General features: G+C 56.6%; 1 protein-coding gene across 5 annotated transcripts in view; it reads right to left on the bottom strand.

Annotated features, from left to right (window-relative positions):
* BANP (BTG3 associated nuclear protein) overlaps positions 1 to 21,249 on the bottom strand; it is a 79,819-nt gene that overhangs the window by 10,612 nt on the left and 47,958 nt on the right. For 3 of the 5 annotated variants that reach the window (XM_075995856.1, XM_075995854.1, XM_075995857.1), the window contains 5 exons: positions 17,314 to 17,553; positions 12,303 to 12,470; positions 3,907 to 4,037; positions 2,304 to 2,375; positions 660 to 698 (listed from right to left, as the gene is read on the bottom strand). In XM_075995856.1, coding sequence (XP_075851971.1) covers positions 660 to 698; positions 2,304 to 2,375; positions 3,907 to 4,037; positions 12,303 to 12,470; positions 17,314 to 17,553 — 650 coding nt within the window. The remainder of the gene's footprint in view (positions 1 to 659; positions 699 to 2,303; positions 2,376 to 3,906; positions 4,038 to 12,302; positions 12,471 to 17,313; positions 17,554 to 21,249) is intronic. The other 2 variants (XM_075995855.1, XM_075995858.1) reach the window with 1 other exon arrangement.

Below are 21,249 nucleotides of genomic sequence, written 5' to 3'. Positions count from 1 at the left end.
TGACAGGCGTGAGCCACCGCGCCCAGCCACGTATTATCTTGATGTTACGTGAGCTCCATCTCTGTGGTTCTCACGACCAACTTCCCGAGTTAGAAAGATCACCCACACTGGTGACGACGCAGAAGTGATAATCTCTTTACCAGAAACCGTCTTTGAAAGGACACGAGAATGTCAATCCACAAAACCACTCACAGTTCCACCTGACCCCGGTCGACAAAGCCCTCGGGGACCCTCCTGGCCGGGGGACATCCCCCTGCAGGGGCAGTGGCCGGGGGACATCCCCCTGCAGGGGCAGTGGCCGGGGCCCTACTCAGCACGAATTCTTTTTGTCTCAGATTAGGAAAGGGCGCTTGAGCGGCTTGAGCCCGACAGCGACACGCGGGAACAGAGCCGACCTTGCTTGCACAGGCGGCTGCCGGTGCAGACAGCACCCACGACATTCACGTAAACGCACGGAAAACGACGGTAAGCTGGGGGCAGTCTCCTCCCTACGGCAAAAGCCTCCAAGCAGCAAACGTAAAGTCCACCCTGCTCGCTCGGGCACCTGTGTGGGCACCGCGAGGCCACCTGGCTCCCCGCCCCCTCCCGTGGGAGCCGCCACCCCCGCCAGAGGAAGCCCCGTGTGTGAGAAAAGGCCGGGCGAGGGGGGGGACACTCACCTGCCCGTCCTGTCCGACGTGATGGATCTGGAGGTTGCCCTGCAAAGGGGTGACAGGAGAGGACAGTCAGGGACAGACACGCCAAGGCGGGTTCACACGGAGGTGGGGGCCTCCACACCACAGGGGACAGCTCCAGAAACTTGACCCCAAAACAAAATATTTCAACTGAGTTTCTAGGGATTATTTTTTCTTAAAAAGACAAAGCAACTCAAAAAAAAACAAAAAAAACAAAAAAACAGTTGCATACATTCCCCGCCCCCTGGTGACCCCAAATGAAAATGTCTCTATTATTTTTTACTTTTTATTTTGAAACGATTTTAGATTGGTAAGAAGCATGTGAAGTAGGACAGACAGGTCCCGTGCACATCTGCCCGGCGTCCCGGTGGGGTGGCGCGCACGGCTGTGCCCCGGCGGCACGGCCCGGACGGGGAGGCCGCACGAGGCAGCCGCCCCGCTGGCCTGGGAGCCGTGGAGGTCTCACCAGGTGCAATCTGTTTCCACTTATCATGAGAAAGAACTGTCTTGGGTCTGGCAGATGCTAAATGTCTCTCAGCACCTATCCTCATTACAATAAAATAATTGCTTGCCATCTCTTCTAATTCCTGGCATTCAATTTCTAATAAAAACAAAAAAGGGCTGAATTATGTATACAAAATGGGTCCAGTTTTGAGAACTGGGGAAAAAAAAAAAACGGGCAAAATTAGTAATAAAAAAATTAAAATTCAAGAGGTAGTCTAAAGATTTCTTCTCAGCATCAACACCACAAAGCAAATGCGTGCTGACTTTTTCTTTGACTACGGCATCAATTTTCCTTCGTTTCCAATGACTGGGATCAAATCAGGACTCTGACAAGAGGGACACGGCCTCTAGAGCATGAACCGCCGTGGCCGGGCCGTCCCGGGTCAGCGTGTCCCCACCAGCGCCCTCGCTCCGGGGCTGGCCTGCCGACTGCCGTGCTCTTCCTACCCGCACCTCCGTGTAACGGAAGCAGCCTGCGCCGCAGCCGGAACACGAGGAAACTTTCGGAAGGCGGCTCCGAAAAGCCAGCACCACGGAACTGCCGTGCGTGTCCCCTGCGAGAACTCCCGAGAGGCCCCGAGACAGCCCCAGGCTTCCCCGCCACCGCCAGCGCTCTGTCTGCCTCCGCGTCCCGGGTGGGGACACCTGGGATCTTGGCAACAGACGCCAGCTAAAGCTGCCGCCGTCCCCGCCTGGAAATGGGCGCGTCCGTCGTCTCCCGGAGACAGAATGAGGGAGACCCCCACGGCTACACACGTCACACATGTGCGCTGCTGGGCCGGCGGGGATGGGGTGGGGGGAGGGAGTGAAGCCACCTGTGTGTGCGGACCACCCCCTGCCACGCAGGCCTCCCCAGGGGAGAAGGGCGGGCAGGTGGGCGAACAGGGCGCTCGGGGGCTCCTCCAGCAGGAGCAGACGGTCTTCACGAGAACAGGCGAGGCCGCGGAGACAGGTGGGCAGCACAGGGGAGCAGCCCGCACCTGCGCCTTCAGAGGAGGGCGTCCTGCGACCACGCCGGAGCGACGTGTTCCCGGGCGCTCCCAGCCGTGTGGGGGACACAGACAGAGGCCCGGGGGTGCCGGGCACGGTGCCGGCCGAGGCAGCCCCAGCCCCAGGGCCACTCACCTCGCTGTCCTGCGTGATCTGCACCTGCTCCCCTTGAGGCACCTGGGCGATGTGGAGGTGTCCCTGTGGGATCCGCAGCAAGAAAGACACAAAGGAGCATCAGGAGACAATCAAAACCACGGGAAGCGAGGAGCATGTTCCGGAACGATTGCTCTCGATTACCTGCCCTGCTGCCGAACTGTGCAATATAGTATGTGCGTGGGACAAGCTCTCTCTAAATTAAACTGTACATGCACAGCTGGGCCCCTTATCCCAGCGGATACATGCCCAGAACCCCCAGCACCAGGTGCCCGGGCCCGGCGCGCAGTGGGGACGTGCGGGCAGAGGGACGCATCTCGTCCCGGGAGGGACAGAGCAGGATGATGAGTGACCACACCACACCACTCACAACGGCAAGCCGTTGACAGCTGATAAACCGTTTACTTCTGGAATTCTCCATTTGACTTTTGGGGCCACCGTTCATCATAGGTAACTAAACCTCGGAAAGTGGGGCCGTGGCCGAGGGGCTACCGGGCAGCACACGCAGGACACCCCACAGCAGCTCTTGGAGGAGCCACGGGTCTCAGGAAAGACGGGCTAAATCTCGAAATGCACTAAACACATAGATTCATGAATAGGCACGACACATGGAAGAGGGGGAAAACAGGAAATCAGAACGACAACTTCTTAAAGTTCCGATCGGAGGGACTGGAAACCTGGTGGGAACGCCAGGGGTCTCCCGAGACGGGAGGGCGGGACGGGCTGAGCGTGCGTGTGTGCGCCACACAGCAGGGCGGGCAGCTCACTTTTAATCGTGGCGATGCCTACACGGCTATTTACACTCCAGTAAATAGTCGTAAATGTGGTTCCAAAAAAGAAATCAAAGAACCCAATTAAAACGCATCTCTGTTTATAGATACAGGCAGACGAGTAATTCCTATAAACCTTAACTTAGCCAAAGGAAACGCTTATTATCTTATTTGAAATTCTTAGTCAAAATGGGTCTTAAATAAACTCCCATAGAATGTTCTCTGTAAACCCTATGGGGCAAAGTTATCTATTCTGGAATTCCCTCAAAGAACCTTCCCGCTAACAAGAGGAGAGTAACTGCCTTTGTGAACGTCAGTGAGACGAATTTAATAAGCTTATTAAATTCACTACTCATGACTGTCTCATCTCTTTTGCAAGAAGGAAAAAAACCCTCCTGCAAGCACCCGAGTTTTCCGTAAGCCTCCCCTGCCCCGGGCAGCGTGCCGGGGCCGCGCTGAGACAAGGGCCAGCACCCCCTTCTCTCGGAGCAGGGCCCCGGTCCAGGAGGGGCCCCGGCAACAGCGGTGCGGCCACCAGCGCCTCCTTCAAGGCCCCAGGGAGCCTGGCGTGATTAAAACACCAGCAGCGTCCCGGGGGGAACTTGAGATTTCTGGTTCCCAGCAGGGTCTCTGGTTTCGCCCTCGTCTCTGAGACGTGAGCCCGCACAGCCGCGTCCTTCTATGTTAAGTGAGGTCCGTGCACCGCATCCGGCCGGCCGCGTGCTCGGGAAACGCAGTGACAGCTGTCCCCCCAGCCTCCCCCACCCCACCCCACCGCCGCCTCCCTGAGAGACCCGATTGAGAAGGGTACATACTACTTGCACCTGGCCGTCCTCGCCGATCTGGTGGATCTGCACCTGCTGCGCGTTGGCCAGGGTGTAGTGCAGCGCCTGGGGCGGCGGCTGCTGGAGCTCGCCGGCGGGGGACGGGGTGCCCATCATCGGCTCTGCGGGGGGAGGCAGGGAGGGCGTTAGGCCTTCTCGGGAACCAGCCCCCACGGAACAACACGGGGGTCCCAGCCTCCCCCCGCCCCCCACGGGAGAGAAGAAGCAACGTTTCGCCAGTTTGCCTCCACTCTGCAGAGGCCGTTAACCGTTAGTTTGGCGCATTTCTGGCATGGAAACCAGGAGGGTCTGAAGAACCAAGTGACGCTGTTGTGACAAAACTGCTCCTACTCCCAGACTTATCTAAATGAACCAAGATCCTCAGGATGTATCCGCAAAAATGAAAAACAGGGCTAGGACTGACATAGAGACCAGTTTTAGACCAGCAATAAACCGTGTTTGCCCTGGATACACAAACCAGGGAAAAGCTCCATCCGCTCACTTGAAAATCCAAGAGATTTTATCTTCTATCTTTATCTTTAATCAAAACGAACTACATATGTTTTGAGGTGCTGTGCATTGATTTTAATTGTGATGATACTGCAATCACAATTTTCTTGAACACTTAGAACACTGACAGTTCAGGAAAAAAAATTTTAATTTTCAAGTTTGCAGATAATTATGATTGATCAATAAAAGAACTTTTCTTTTTTTTCTTTTTTTCTTATTTTCTAATTTCTTTTTTGTTTTATTTTTTGTTTTCTAAGACACCATAGGGAATAATTAAAAGAACTTTTAAATATAAAAATGTATTGTACACTTTGGGAGGCCGAGGCAGAAGGATCACTTGAGGCTAAGAGTCCCAAACCAGCCGGGGCATTACAGCAAGACCCCGTCTCTACGAATAAATAGTTTAAAAAATCAGCTGGGCGTGGTGGTGCACATCTGCAGCTCCAGCTACTGAGGACACTGGGGTGGGAGGATCGTTTGAGCTCAGGAGTATGAAGTTGCAGTGACCTGTGATCGTGCTACTGAGCCCGGGCAATGGAATGAGACCCTACCACCCCCCCAAAACAGAGAGATAGATAATAGTATTAAGATGAAATTCTGTGAGAGAATTAGAAGATTAATATGGACGAGGCCAGGCATGGCTGCTCACACCTATAAACCCAGGACTTTGGGAGCCTGAGGCAGGAGGATCACTTGAGTTCAGGAGTTCAAGGCTGCAGTGAGCTGTGATCACGCCACTGCACTCAAGCCTGGGTGACAGAGAGGGACCCTGTCTCTAAAAAAATTAAAATTAAAAAAAGAATTAATGGAAGGTATAAAATTCCTAATCATTAAAAGCTTTTCATATATATTTTTAAAAATAATGGTAAGTATCAAATTGCCATGGCATATAGATTCCACTGAATATATTTTTTAAAGTAATATAACAATAGGCTGTTAACACTTGTAATATGCTGGAAATTACATCCTTTCCAATTACTTTATACTGAAAAATTTTTGGTGTCAACTTTTTTAAATGTCACCTTAAAAATATGCGAACTTCATTAAGAGGGCACGTGAACAAAGTATTTAAAGGCCACTCTGCTAGCTAGCAAGAACTGTACAATAAATAGACTCCCAAGTAACTTCTGCTCCAATGTCAATAAAAATCCACTGATTCTGACAGCTCCCCATCATTCAGAAATACAACCAAGAAGAGTGGCAGTTCCCAGGGCTCTAAAAATCATAGCAGACAGGATTTGTAGGTGTGATATAAATGGTTTCCAAATCTAAGATTCAAATGATCAAAACTTCCCGTTCAGGCCGGGCGCGGTGGCTCACGCCTGTAATCCTAGCACTTTGGGAGGCCGAGGCGGGCGGATTGCTCAAGGTCAGGAGTTTGAAACCAGCCTGAGCGAGACCCCGTCTCTACCAAAAATAGAAATAAATTAATTGACCAACTAAAAATATATATACAAAAAATTAGCCGGGCATGGTGGCGCATGCCTGTAGTCCCAGCTACTCGGGAGGCTGAGGCAGGAGGATCGCTGAGCCCAGGAGATTGAGGTTGCTGTGAGCCAGGCTGACGCCACGGCACTCACTCTAGCCTGGGCAACAAAGTGAGACTCTGTCTCAAAAAAAAAAAAAAAAAAAACAAAAAAACTACCGTTCATTCCATAGCTTGCTACAACTATGCAATGCGAAGACTAATTTAAGTCCCTATTTTATAATTCACACTGATATTAAAGTCTGGTGCAAAAAACTGCATTGATTACTTGTCCACAATCAAGAGTAGTCCAAGAGCCACGGCAGGCCACGGGAGATGAGGGTGTCCACCCTGTAAGTCCCAAGAAGGCACCGGACTGCCCCGTCCACTGTAAGGCAGAGAACCAGAGACGTGGCACAGCCGTGGGGGGGCGCTCTCCCCTCACCTGGCCCGGCTCTCCCAGCGCCCCAAAACCACCACCAGCGGGAGGGGAGACAGCTGCACACACAGCTGTGCAGGCAGCGGTTTCCAAGAGCTGGCTCTTCCCTGCAACCCTGAAACACTGGCCACTGCCTAAAATCCCAGCTAGGGTTCAGCTCGCCCGTGAGACTTGTGGGGAAAAAGGCTGAATTTATATATATATATATAATATTTATATATCCAGCCACCTTAAACTCCAGCACATATAATTTCACACGGCGTTGCCAGGCAGGAGGGTACAATACAGATGATTTCGTAAGTCGATTTTTCAAAGCCCCTCGGAACTCCTGCGTTCCCGGCCTGTGCTCAAATCGGCCGCACTAATTGAACTGAACAGACTGGCCTTGGCTCGGAATCCCATCCTCAGTATTTACTTGGAAGTTCCTTCTTTTCTGTCTGCTGTAATTGAAAAGTAAACGAGACAAGCCCAGCTGGAATTACTACTGATTCCAAATTAACACAAGTCTGGCTTAATTACGTTTCGCTGGAACATTTCTGTCGCCAACCACCTTAAACATCAGACCGGCTCCGCTGGGCCAAGAGCAGCTGCAAGAAGAACAAAGATTCCGCAGTCCTTCTACCTAACTCTCCACTCTGCTTTCTCTAACTTCAGCCAAGTGTGAAGTACGTTAAAACAGAGGACTTTAGACTCCACTGAAGTTTACAAAACGGGGTACTTTTAAAAGAACGTGTTCTGCGTTTCCCTCAAGGCGCATTCTGCCGCGAGCTGCGGAGACGGCGGCCGCGGGTGAGCGTCTGGCTTCCAGCGGTCTCCGCGGAGAGCGGTGCTCCTCTGCGTCTCCCGGCAGCGGCGCGGGACTGGACACGACAGCGCAGGAGCTCGCGCTCGCTTCTTCCTGGGCAAATAAGCACCCGGAGCCACAGCAACACAGCTGCGCCCGTCGCTCTCGCAGGGCTTTTTAGGAGCCCGCTTTACACGCGACTGTCGTCCCCACCACGCCTGCGTGTGTCCGCTCCTCCTCCGGCGCCGGGCACGGCGTCCCCCTTCAGAGAGCGGAGCACGGCCCAGCGCACGGGGACGCGGGCGACCCCCGCCCCGGCACGAGCAGGACACGCTACCGAGGAGCAGCCCGTTCTTCAAGCGATGAGAGGCCCTGCTGGACTTTTGCTCGCGGAAGCCAGCTGGCACGAGCCAGCCGGACCTCAGGTGCTGTCCACGCAGGGACCCGCCCCGGCGCGCACACGCGGAGGCTGTGCACAACCATGGGGTTGCACAGATGCACGGCCTCGCAGAGGGGCGCTGACATGTTTACAAACAAAGAAACAGAGTGAGCTGAAGGAACACAACTACCGTCAAACTCAGTTACTGTCACTCAGCTGAAAGGAACGCCCACGACCGGAAGAGAGACAAGCCCTCATAAGTAAGTAAGCGTGAAAGCAAATGAGAAAACCACAAGCCACGGCAAAGCAGAGGCAAGACGGCCTGCGCTGGAGGCACAGAGCACCGGATCCCAGCCGTGCAGTGGGACGTGGATGCTGGCTGGCCAGGCCGCCGTAACGTGACTCCGGGGGAGGGCACCTGCCCCCTGAAGGTGAGGACGCTCCCCTCCTCCGAGCCATGCAACCAGAAGCCAGACTCCGCCTGAGCGCCGCCCGGCACGGAGGCGCCACGTGCAAAGCGACCAGCCATGGACGGAAAGAGACGGGCAGGCAGGGCGCGGTGTGGAACTGGCTGTGTCCACTCACCCACGGGCGACGGGCAGGCAGGGTGCTGTGTGGAACTGGCTGTGTCCACACACACCACTGGAGACGGGCAGACAGGGCGCTGTGTGGAACTGGCTGTGTCCACACACACCACTGGAGACGGGCAGGCAGGGTGCTGTGTGGAACTGGCTGTGTCCACACACACCACTGGAGACGGGCAGGCAGGGTGCTGTGTGGAACTGGCTGTGTCCACACACCCACGGGAGATGGGCAGACAGAGTGCTGTGTGGGACTGGCTGTGTCCACTCACCCACGGGCGACGGGCAGGCAGGGTGCTGTGTGGAACTGGCTGTGTCCTCACACACCACTGGAGACGGGCAGGCAGGGTGCTGTGTGGAACTGGCTGTGTCCACACACCCACGGGAGACGGTCAGGACACACGCAGAGGGCCGCCCCTGCGTCTGCCCTGGGCCAGGCCACACGGACCCAGGAGAAACAAGACAGCACCCCAGAGGGGCTGCCGTCGACCTTCCAGAGCCTGCTGTTCCCGCTCGCGCCCTCAGATGACCCGAGAGGCCACGCCCCCTCTCCGCCGACGCGACACTTCCTCGGGCGTCCCACGGACCCGGTCACCAGACCTCCTGAGACCTGAGTTTCTAAGCCATTGCCTTTATCGCTCCCCCCAAAGGCAACGATTTCAAATCTCACTACCCCCTTGGAGGGGTGTCTCTGAGCAGTTCTTGGAGCGGCTCCAAAACGTCACCGTCAGAGCCGCGGGTCAGACGAGCTCCGAGCTGGGCAGGACCGCACCGTGCACAGAGCTCCTACGCAGGGAAAGCACCTGCAGCCACGCTGACCCCGAGAAGGCCACGTCACACGAACGTGGCTGACCAACCGCTCAGCTTCCCGCGCTGCCACGCCGCGGCCGCACCCCTGCAGATGCTCTGCGGCCACATTTGCAGCTGTGAAATTTCACCTCATCGCTTTTGCCCCGTCGAGATCTTTTAGAGCCCTGATAACGCAGACCAGCACAGCCGGCAGGTGTGCCAGGCCACACAGCGAGAGCTGCTGGCTCGTGAAGGTCCCAGGCGAGAGATTTAACTTGGGTTTCGATTCCCCACTGGACGAAATGAACCACTGATCTGACCAAATGCACACAGCTGGACAACCACCCCCTCCTTTTCCATCTCTGGAATTCCCAGCGGGTTCTTCCACATCTTCTATTTCTCTCCTCGCAATGTCCCTTTTTCCCTTGGAATCCTTGAATGTAATTTTATTTTTTTTCTGAGACACAGTCTCACTCTGTGGCCCAAGCTAGAGTGCCATGGCGTCAGCCTAGCTCGAAGCAACCTCAGACTCCTGGGCTCAAGCGATCCTCCTGCCTCAGCCTCCCGGGTAGCTGGGACTACAGGCACGCGCCACCATGCCCGGCTAATTTTTTTCTATGTATATTTTTAGTTGGCCAATTAATTTCTTTCTATGTTTAGTAGAGACAGGGTCTTGCTCTTGCTCAGGCTGGTCTCGAACTCCTGACCTTGAGCGATCCACCCGGCCTCCCAGAGTGCTAGGATGACAGGCGTAAGCCACCTCGGCCGGCCCTTGAATGCTATTTTAGTAGAGGTTTTCATGTCCCAGTCTTTCATCTCCAGATGAGGGCTCTTTCTGTCGACGGGGTTTCCTGGTCTTGGGTCACTTTCCTGCTTCTCGGTATTGTTGACTGGACGCTGGACAGTGTGGATTTTGCTTTCTTGGGTGTCTAGATTGTGTTGTCTCTTGTTTTAAAATCGTTGTCACTTGCGATTCGGCGTGACCTTCCCAAGGCTGCTGTAAACTCTGCCTTTACTCTGGGGACGGTTCAGCCACTAGCAGGCTCTGCCTTCCGACGACTCTCCGGGAGCCTTCGCTGACCACGGAGGACCCGGCCCCTCCGGCCGGTGGGAGCCTGGACACCCCTCGGCCCAGAGCGAGCCCAGGAACATCCGGCTCCGACTCCCAATGCACCGTGCCTAGGGCACGCGTGTCTTCCATCCAGCAAGCGCTCGAGGGAGCCCGTGCAGACGCTGGAGCTCACTTTCGTGGACCCTCCCAAGAGCTGGACACTCCACAATTCGTGGACACCTCAGCCTCTCTGAACTCGGACCTGCGCCCCTGACCCGGCGGCACAGCCGCGATACGCCTGCCCCTCTGCCCCGAGGTCCAAACTGTGCCTCCCGAAGGAAACCCAGGGTGACGGCAGGTCACCCCCTGGGGGGTCACGGTCCCGTGCTGGTTGCTGCCCAACGTCTCAGAACAGCCGTCCACGGGTTTTCGTCCTGATGGCATCTGGCTCCTGTGACAATGTCACGACCGAAACCAGAAACCCCTCCCCCTGAATTTTAAACAGCATTTTATTTAAAACTATAAAACCAATGCAGTGTTTACTGGAAACAATTTGGGAACTATAAGAAAACACAAAGAGAAAAATACAAATGAAAGCCCTACTACCCAGAGATAGCCACTGCTAAAACGACCACATACAGATCTCCAATCACTGTGCACATGTAGCTCTACATTTTTAATAAAAATGGGATCATAGGCCGGGCGTGGTGGCTCATGCCTGTAATCCTGGCACTCTGGGAAGCCGAGGCGGGCGGATTGCTCCAGGTCAGGAGTTCGAAACCAGCCTAAGCAAGAGTGAGACCCCGTCTCTACTATTAATAGAAAGAAATTAATTGGCCAACTAATATATATAGAAAAAATTAGCTGGGCATGGTGGCGCATGCCTGTAGTGCCAGCTACTCGGGAGGCTGAGGCAGCAGGATTGCTTGAGCCCAGGAGTTTGAGGTTGCTGTGAGCTAGGCTGACGCCACGGCACTCACTCTAGCTTGGGCAACAAATTGAGACTCTGTTTAAAAAAAAAAATGGGATCACACCATAACTATAGTTTTCATGCCTGCTCCTGCTCCCAGTTAATAACATTCAGCGGCGTATCTCAAACTCCTGACCTTGAGCAATCCTCCTGCCTCAGTCTCCCAGAGTGCTGGGATTACAGGCGTGAGCCACCGTGCCCGGCCTAAGCAGCGTATCTCAACTCATGCATCCTACTTCTATACCTCCATTTCCGTAACCGCCGGCTACGGTGCCACTCGGGATTTCAGCAAACGCATCTGACCCACGACCAGGACTGACCCTCTCTAAACCCCCAAGACAGCATTCCGACGTGCGCTAGAAAGGCCTCGACGCCCCCCAAGAGCTTCCTGGATACATGCCACTCGGAAGAGCACTGCTTTCGGGGCACGACGTGGGTGGCCTGCTACAGCTGGCCACCTCCCATCTCCAGCAACCCTTGGCAGTAGGGGCGGCCGAGGATCTGATAACTACCAAAACAACTGCAGAGCCGCTTCCTGCAGGATGGCTCATGGCTCGCAGGGGCTCTGAGCTCTCCAGGAGACCTGGTTCAGTGACTTGCAACGCTCCCAGAACAAAGAGCTCTGGCCCACAAAGGCCCCGCTCAGAAGAGCCGGCCCTGCCCATGGCTGCCCCCAGGGCCTGACCCCACCCCCAGCCAGAGCTCGGGTTGCAGGAGCCGCTCTGCCAAGGGAGCTACTGTGGGAGTTTAAAAAGAATTGTTTTAATTCAAATATTTATTCAAATATTTTGGGATGTCTTGGGTGAAAGGCAAGATAAAGTCACATTGTCATTCCCAGCAAAAATTTTCCCAGGGAAAAACGATCCTTCCAGCAATGCCTCTAAGAGGATTTTTTTCCCCCATTATCTTGTGGGTTAGTCTAACTGAGGCCAAAAATTCAAAATAAGAATAAAGAGTATAAAAATTTGGAATCCACCCAACCCTTCATCTGCGGTCATCGTGCAAATAACAGCGATACAATACCGTCACTGTTACTGTCGTTGTGCTCCGAGCCAAGCTGACAGCAGAGGGAGGAGGTGAGCAGGCCTCATGCGCACCTGTCCAGGCCCTGACCCGGCCCTCTCTCTGGCCCGGACCCACGTCAGCGGGCAAAGGCCTCGACACCCACTGCCCAGAAACCTCCGGGGAGGCCCAGCGGGTCCTCTGTCCCGCAAGGCGGAGCCTTGAGCGGGCCTGGCGGAGGTTTCCTGCCCGGGAGGTGAGCACACAGGGCGGACACTTCCCGTCACCCGTCCCCAGCGGTCGCTGCGATTCTGCAACTCGGGGCCGGCCTCGCTCGGGACTGTGGCCCTCGGCGCACGGCCGCGCGGGCTGTGCTCCAGCTGGGGGTCAGCGGGTCCTGCAGAGCGCAAGGCGTACCTGAGGCACTGTAGGAGGACGAGGACGGCGTTCTCCGCGAGAAGCTCTTGACCGCCAGGCTCTGGCCCCGCTGTTTCCGCCGCCAGGCCGTCCGACACTTGGAGTCGATGCTCTGCTTGATCCGGTACCAGTCCGATTCCGTGATTCCGAATTTGTAGAACAGGTGGCCTACGAGAACACACCACGAATGAGAGCCGTGAGGTGAAGGCCCCCCTCTAGGGCCCCGCTGTTGGGGAGCAGCCCCCGCTCCCCCGGACGCACCTGCGGGGCCGGAGCCCTGCTCTGTGCAAGGGTCCGGATCACACATCGCAGAGACGTACTCAGCCGTCAGGGACGGCCCCCCAGGTACAGGTACGCACTACAGTATAGTCGCACGTTCCTCTGATTCACCTGAATTCTAAACGCCTTCGACGTGGGGAGGGGCGGGCCACTGAGTGCTCACGCGAGTCCCCAGCTACTCCCCCCGCCTCGAGTTCACGGACGGCACTTCTCGACCAGAGAGTAAAACGGAGGATCTCGCCGATACAATGAAAACTGGTTTTCTGAACCTCCAGCTCGCTGCCCTTCATGCTCACTCACGTCTGCTCGGTGACCTCCCTCACTGCCTCCAGGTCTCCACCGGAGCGTCACCTCCCTCACCCACCCTCGCACCCAGCCGTGTCCCCTAGACCCCGTCCTCCCACGCCTGGGACCAATCGTTCTTTCAGGGCACTGATCACTTTCCAACACGGAAGAATTCATCCGCTTACGGATCTGTGTTGACTCCTGGCTTCCCTCACAAACACGGGGTCTCCGTGTTGTTCACCTATGCGTGTCAAGCACCCGGCATGACCGGGCACATAGCAAGTGCTTAAGTATCTGTTGGATAAACAGTAAATGCTTAAATACTCATTGGAGGCCGGGCGCGGTGGCTCACGCCTGTCATCCTAGCACTCTGGGAGGCCGAGGCGGGAGGATTGCTCTAGATCAGGAGTTCTAGACCAGCCTCACCAAGAGCGAGACCCTGTCTCTACTATAAATAGAAAGAAATTAATTGGCCACCTAATATATAGCCAGGCATGGTGGCGCATGCCTGTAGTCCCAGCTACTCGGGAGGCTGAGGCAGGAGGATCGCTTGAGCCCAGGAGTTTGAGGTTGCTGTGAGCTAGGCTGATGCCAAAGCACTCACTCTAGCCCGGGCAACAGAGCGAGACTCTGAATCAAAAAATAAATAAATAGATACTTATTGGATGAAAAATGATTGTAACTGTTGTAAGGCATGCTTCTATTGCTACCTGTGTCTGGTGGGCGTGGACGTGGCTTTCTGGGGCCGCTCTCGTGCCTACTTAAGTAGCGCACTCTCCGCACGGGCAGGGACTGCGTGCTCCGCTGCTGTTCTTATTCCTGGAGCCCCCACACCTGGCTACACCGGCACTGTCCACTCCCCCCCAGGGGGCCACCGAAGGTACGTGGTCCCGAGCTCCTCCCGGGCTCACCTGCACACGGGAGAGCACGGCCCTGGTAACCAGTTCAAAATCACACACATTCACGAGAGCTCTCAGACATTACTGAACAGCATCCAGAGCCCCCTCCTTCGACAAAGTGGAAACTGAGGACAGGATGGGCCCAGCCTGAATCTCAGCGGACCACATGACCCTTTCTTTGCACCAAACTGGCGACAGGAATTAACGATGACAAACTCGGGAATCCTAAGAAATTCTCTTCCACGCAGCAACCTCGAGAGCTGGCTCGCGCAACGCCACTGATCAACGGGAAGATAAATGGATGGAATTCAAAGTTGCAACAACAAGAAGATTAAGCTGAGAGACGTCCTGTTTTGACTGCCGGGAGCACGGAGTTTGGACCATTGACTGAGAGTTAAATTACTGCTGGAAGCCCTAAAAATCTGTCTTTGCTGAGACCAAAATACTAGAAATAATCAAAACAGAGGAAGTGTTTGTTTTAAGTACCATATTAAGTATCGAAAGTATCTTGGACCCTGGAAAGACACTTCTTGACTTTTTCTGTGAATACACGCTTAAGACACATTTGACTCTAAACAGAGTGACAGCCAAAGTTTCTTACTCTAGATTAAAAAAAAAAAAAAAAAAAAAAAACAAGTTAAGGAGGGGTAGGATTTACAGGATCAGAAAGAACAATAACCTAAAGTAGTTTCAGCAGCTCTTTTGCATCCTCGTGTGTAAAAGGAAATTCACAAATGGAGCAGCAACTCTCCTTTCTCGTGTTCTCGCAGGTCATCTCTAAAATAACCCCAGGATCGCCATCCGGCAAACACGTTCTCAGCGACTGCTCTGTGGCGGGGACGGCCTCACCGAGTCTGGGCCCGCTACCAACTTCAGGGAGAGAAGAGCCCAAATGCAGACTGCAACTGCCATAGAGACCAAGTATTAAAATTACAGCCCCGAATAATTCCTGGCAAACCCAACTACTGACTGGTTTCAGAAGGACCCAGATGCTGACCATAGCTACAAGGGAGCCCAACTATGAAACTCAGGTAAACAGTCACAGGAGAACCCACTGTCGGCTGCGCTTACACGGGGGCCACCTACAACCGTGGTCGTCAAGACAAGCAAGGGAACTACAGTCACACGCAGCGTGAAAACATCCGTGGGGCTCATCAGCAACAGGAAACACGCTCAAAACCCTCCCTGTCCTCCTGGCGTCTTCACACCCAAGGAGAAAACTTCTAAATTCTTCTAGGGATTAAGGAAACTGTATTAAATTTTAACATATATTTAATATATATATCCTTTTCCATCACTAACAAGTATATATATACACTATGTAAACATATGTTTTAATATGCATCAAATGTTATATATGTTTTATATGTTATATATAAAAAGCATGGGTGTATAAATACAGGAAATGAGTGGAAACGTTGACATTTACGTTCGACTCTGTAAAAATCGATTTGGCGTTTCAAAACCTGGTATCTGTCCTTTAAAGAAGGAACCTACACTCACACAGTCGCACGCCGTCCGCTGACCAGTCCTCCTAATTCCCCCCAACGGCAACTCCAGGCTCCGACTGACGGCACGGCCCCTGCGACTGCCCAGAGAAGCCAACCCATGAATCTGCAGCAGAAGCGCCTAGGCCACGCAGAGCTGTGTTTGGGAGGAAGGTCTGACGGGGTTGGATGGGGTCCGGCATGGCACACGGTTCTCGCTTGGACCCCACGGGGGCCGGCACCCACCTCTGCGCGGCTCCGCGGGAGGCTCTGACCTGCCGCGGGCTCCAGCTCCCGACCATCCCCAACCCCGCTGCTTCCACCGCTCTTCAGAACGCTTCTGTGCCTTCCTGCCGGCACCGGGCAGCCTCTGCTTAACACACTGTGCAGTAAAATCTTACAACAAGGCCGGGCGCAGTGGCTCACGCCTGTGATCCCAGCACTCTGGGAGGCCGAGGCAGGCAGATCGCTCGAAGTCAGGAGTTCAAAACCAGCCTGAGCAAGAGCAAGACTCCGTCTCTACTAAAAATAGAAAGAAATTAATTGGCCACCTAATACACAGAGAAAAAATTAGCCGGGCAGGGTGGCACGTGCCTGTAGTCCCAGTTACTCGGGAGGCTGAGGCAGGAGGATCGCTTGAGCCCAGGAGTTTGCAGTTGCTGTGAGCTAGGCTGACGCCACGGCACTCACTCTAGCCTGGGCAACAAAGCAAGACTCTGTCTCAAAATAAAAAAATCTTATAACGACGTGATCGAAAGATTACCTTGAACCCAACTGTCACTGTACCCTTGCAGAAGCATTTTATCCCTAGATACACACTAAAAACAAAAAAAAACCCTCATGGAACAAGAATGTTGTTACCCTCACTTCAGTTTTGAGGCAGAAACCAGAGAAGTGAGAAGCAATTCGCCCACGTCAGGCTACCGGTTATGTGTGAGAACCCGCCTGGTGCCCACCAAGTGGGGGAGAGGCGGCCGCCCTGCGAGGTCCTCACCAGTGCCCCAAGGTCCCCCAAGGGGCAGACACGGGGACGCCCCGATCACACACCGCGTGCCCTGCTCTCTGGTTTCCCACAGCCCGAGCACGCTGGGTGCTCCGGCCAGGAGACGTGTGGCACTTTCGGGTGAGAACGGCATCGGCAGCAGCTTCCAGGATATGGGGGACAGAAGCCCCGGGGCCTGGTGGCCGAGGCACGAGGTGCCTGCAGAGCCGTGGCGGCCGTCCCACCCAGGGCCCCACTCCTCCAGGGGCGCAGCCCGACCGCCCACCACACTGCCCTCCATTGCTGGTGGCCCTGTCCCCATGAACTGCCTTCACTTCCCAGAGCTCCCGGGACCGACCCCGTGGCTCCGATCACTAAGCCAGATCCCCGGCTCTCAAGTGACGGGCCGCGCAGGGGCAGCGCGGCTCCTGGGAAGCGACTGGCAGGGCTCGCCGCGGCCGCGGTGGGTGGCGGAGGTTTATCAGCAGCGAAGGAATGAAAACACCACCGCTGCTGATGTGATCTCAAGTTCAAAGAGAAAGCAAAGCAGAAGACCAGTGCCAACAATCTGTTTCTTGAAATTACAGACTGGACGTGATAGCGCTGGCCTGGAAAACACAAGGAATCTGCGACCTCTGCCCAAGGGAGGGGGCGATCTAATCGCTCCCGCGGAGCCGGGGAGGCTGGACTCGCGCCGCCAGCACCCAACACCAGAGCCTGCAGCCGCCCGAGCCACCGTGCGGTGACCGACCCCTTCTCGGGGAGAATCATGGGGCCACACCTGCGTCCCCTTTGTTGAGAGAGCCCCGGGGGGCCATCTCCGCCCCCCCCCCACGGCACGGTGTCCAGGTCACCCGTGCAGAGGGGCCCCAAAGCGGGAGAGGCGAGGCCTGCACACAGCCAGGCTGTTGGCCCGCAGCTGTCCGTGGGTGCTCGACTCAGAACACCCACCGCCCGTGTCTGTCCTGACCACAGACGCCAGCGTCCTCCCCGCGCCGAGGACGGGCCCCGACTCGGCCCACCGGCCAGCAGCGCCCCCGCCCCGCCCCCACCCACAGGCGGGACGCGGCCACACTCACAGCGGATGCCGTAGATGGTGAGCGGGTCCAGCTGCTTCTTGCCGTGCTTGCCCTGGCCCGAGAGGTTGGACACGGCCTGCACCTCGCGGTGGAAGAGGTAGTCCAGCAGCGTCAGGGCCATCTTCTCGGCCGTGCGGCAGTTGGTGCTGATGTGCAGCATGTCGGAGGGGATGATGGCGCAGCGCACACGCATCTCGGGGTTGTTCTCGTCGCCCAGCCAGGTCCCGTTGGGGTAGTCCTCTGCGAGAGAGAGAGAGAGAGAGAGAGAGAGAGACGGTTGGCAAGTGATCTCGGCTCGGGGCACGCACCACGCGTTCAGGGTGACAGAGCGCTCGGCTCGGGCGCGCCCAGAAAGACGCTCCACGCGCTACCCAGCAAATCACGCCGCAACGTCCAGGCCGGCTGCTGAGGCCCGGGCAGCTCCCGCCCCGACACAAGGAAGCGCCGCGGGCTGCACTGACAAAGAGCAGACACGGTTCTGTCACTCCCCAGAGGCGCCTAGGGTTCCTGCGTTTCAGGAGGACGAGTGTGGCGGATCACACCGTGTAAACACTCTCTGTTCTGCACTCGCTCCCGGCCAGCTCCGTGACACACGCGGGACGCAGAGCCCACCCAGGCCTCCCTTGGCTCTGAGGCCGACCAGGTGTGGCTTCCGGCGTGCGCCCAGCAGCAGGGGGAGCCTCCGAGCAGGGGAGCCCCCCGAGACCCTGAGCGGGGACCCCCAAGTCCATGCTCGAGTCTGGAAGAGGCGACACCAAATGCTCCCGTCTCAGACACCAGATTCTCTCCGCGGCCCCGGCAGGGTGAAGAGCTTTGAAAAGAAAACCGTTGAGAACGGTGTGTGTTTCCTGCTTTGCCCACATCTGGAAGGGAATCAGAGAATGGGGGCGGCTCTGCACACCCGTCTTGGGGACAGCCAAGGACGGTGCTCAGCCCCGTGAGACCGACAAGAGGCGACCGGGGGCTCAGCATGGCCCGAAGGAAGACCCAGGCGCCCTGCGGTCGTCCTCTGCGCGGCACAGGGTGGGCCAGGCATGGCCGGGCGTGTCTGCCCCCAAGGGCCCCTCCGCCCCTCACCACGGAGTCCTGCCCACCTCAGTGCTCTGGATTTTTCTTTCCCATTGGGGGCCCCGCTTCTCCCTCCACTCCTCTGACGGCTCAGCAGCAAACGGGGGTCTCTGCACCTCCTCTGACCTCCCCCCTCCTCTTCTGGCCACACTTCCTTCCTCGCCACCACACATTTTGTGCTGTTATGTCGGTTTATACCCCAAAGGTTGCTAGCAACAGAAGGAGGATGCCGAGTCTCAGGTCGGGGGAAGATACGGGGGAGGCAGGGACACGCGGAAGGAGCCACCCCCTCCCCCCGCCCCGTGACCCCTGCGGACCTGCTGTCCTCCCACGCCGCCAGACATGCCGCCACCACCCTCAGGACGGACGCTCCTTCCACTCTCCTCAAACCGTGCCCGGGCGCCAAGCCTTTCCCCACGGGGAAAGACGCTGAGACGGCGGCCCCAGACTCCGGCTTTCTCGGGGAAGGTTAAAAACACAAGGCTCGGGGCTCAGCGCTCGGGCGTGTGAAGCGCCCAGGCCGGAGGAGGGAGGGTGGCACCCAGAGGAGACAGAGCTGGCCTGGGAGAGAGGTCCCGAGGTTCCCAAGACAGGGGTGGGGCCGCCTGCTGCCTGCCTGGCGGCGCCGCCCTAGAGCACAGCTACACCCTTCCCGCTCCCTCTGCCACCAAGGGAAGGCGCCCCGAGTGGGCACTGGCTCTCGGCTAGACTGAGTGGTCTGGCTTCTGTCAACCACGGCGACTCCTCTAGTCGTAAGACTGACCAAGTGAGGTCCTGAAAGGCTTGGTGACGTGTCAAACGTCACCTTCAGACAGCCTCCCTGGAGGGCGGAAGAAAGCTCCGTGTGTCACCGCAGACCAAGAGAGCTCGCGCTCCGGCTTGGAAGCCCTGAGGTGCTCTGACCCCAACGCGGAACGGAGTGAAGGGGCGTCCCCCCCGTCCCCCGGCACGCGTGGAGATCTACGCGAGGCCGCAGGGCCAGGCAGAGGCAGAGCCCGACCAGAAGCAAGTGCTCTGGCCCGTGACAACTTCCTGCCTACTCAAAACCGGCGTTGTGGGCATTTCCAGTGTCTCCGCCTGGAAAGCTGCTGATCCGCAGACACTCTCTGTACTGAAACAGAGGCGTTCTCTCTCACGTACGCTCCCTGACACGATCTGCTGGATTACTCAGCGTGCAGGAGTTGCAGGCAGGGGGCCGCGTTTCAGCCAGGTCTGGGGAGGGAGGGAGCCCGCCAGCCTCCTTGCCTAGCAGCAGCACCGTCACCAGGTGAGAGTGGGAGGAGCTGGGGACGGACACCTGTGGGCAGGGAGGGCGAGCGCAGCTGGAGAGGCACAGACCAGCGGGACGCGTAGCTCTGCACCCGAGGGTCTGCTCTGCTCTCGGAGGGTCTCCGCGCAAAGGGCACCTGTCCGTGGACGGCCCCAGGTAAGCCCCGACCACCCAGCGTGAGTGCCACCATGGGCGTGGCCATGCCCGCAGTGAGTGTCCCAGGACCGCCACCCTCTGGCCTGAGGAGCGCGCCCGCTGGGCACCGGCTGCCCATCCTGAGACCCACGCTGAGCCGCCACGCGCCGTGGCCCTCCTGCCTCCCTGCGCTGCCCTCCTGGCTTCTCCGCCTGGCAGGGCAGCAGCACCGTCTTCCGGGGCCCACGCCCGCTCTCCCACCGCTCTGTCCCCACCGACCTATCCGCAGTCCCACGCTTCCCTGGGCCGAGTCACGACTGCCATGACGGCGGGTGCCGATGCCGCCACACGTGGCGCCTACGTCAGAAACACGCATGCACAATGAACTGCGTAATACGTACACACGGTTACGTTGCGTAAATACGTTTTCAAGGAACATTGCTGTAAAGTTTTCTTCTTTACACCCCGTCCTGTGCACGCGGCAATTTTTCCTAGCCCGCCTTCACAGCGCAGGCGCCACGAGACGCTCCACGCCGACGAGCTCACAGGTGCCCCGCCCCTCCCGGCAGCCTCGCCACAAAGGCCACCCCAGCCACTGGGCTCTGGAGCGCCCATGCCACCAGTCCCTGACAGTAGTGCAATCCAGACTGAGGGTTGCTTTTCGTCAAGACCCTGACCGGCAAGACCATCACCCTGGAGGTGGAGCCCAGTGACACCATCGAGAATGTGAAGGCCAAGATCCAGGGTAAGGAAGGGACCCCTCCTGACCAGCAGAGGCTCATCTTTGCAGGCAAGCAGCTGGAAGACGGCCGCACTCTTTCTGACTACAACATCCAGAACGAGTCGACCCTGCACCTGGTCCTCCGCCTGAGGGGTGGCTGTTAATTCTTCAGTCTTACATTCACAGTGCCCAACGATGGCATTACTCTGCGCTATTTGCCCCAATTTAAGTTTAGAAATTACCAGTTTCAGTAGTAGCTGAACCTGTTTAAAATGTTAATAAAGGTTTTGTTGCATGGTAGCAAAAAAAAAAAAAAAGCACGTGCCCGACAGTCTATGTGGACAATTTGCCGAGTTTTGTGAGAACCATCAGATGCATACACAGCAGGAATCCAAGCGCTTTATTAAGAACCTCAGCCAAATCCCTTCATTCACTAACAGCTCCCAGCCAGGCCCTTTCGGCTCATTCATCTCTCTAACTCAGCTGCTCCTGGAGTGAGGGGGCCCCCCGCGCTCCCGGCACTTACGGAGACACGCGCACACGGACACCCAAGCCACCCACAGGACACAGAACACGGGCTCTGAGCTTACCGTTCCCTGCTCCGGGCCGTCAGGAGCCACCTTCCTGCCTAGCCAGGGGAGCTTGCGTCAAGACAAAGGGAACTGCCTCAGCAAGAAACCAGGGTAAAACGACACGGCACCTCTGCCGCATGATAAACCGATTCCAAAAGTCTGACATAAAA

This window comes from Microcebus murinus, chromosome 20 (genome assembly GCF_040939455.1).
Source record: "Microcebus murinus isolate Inina chromosome 20, M.murinus_Inina_mat1.0, whole genome shotgun sequence".
In the NCBI taxonomy this organism is placed as follows: Eukaryota; Metazoa; Chordata; class Mammalia; order Primates; family Cheirogaleidae; genus Microcebus; species Microcebus murinus.
This window is presented reverse-complemented; position numbering and strand designations above follow the sequence as displayed.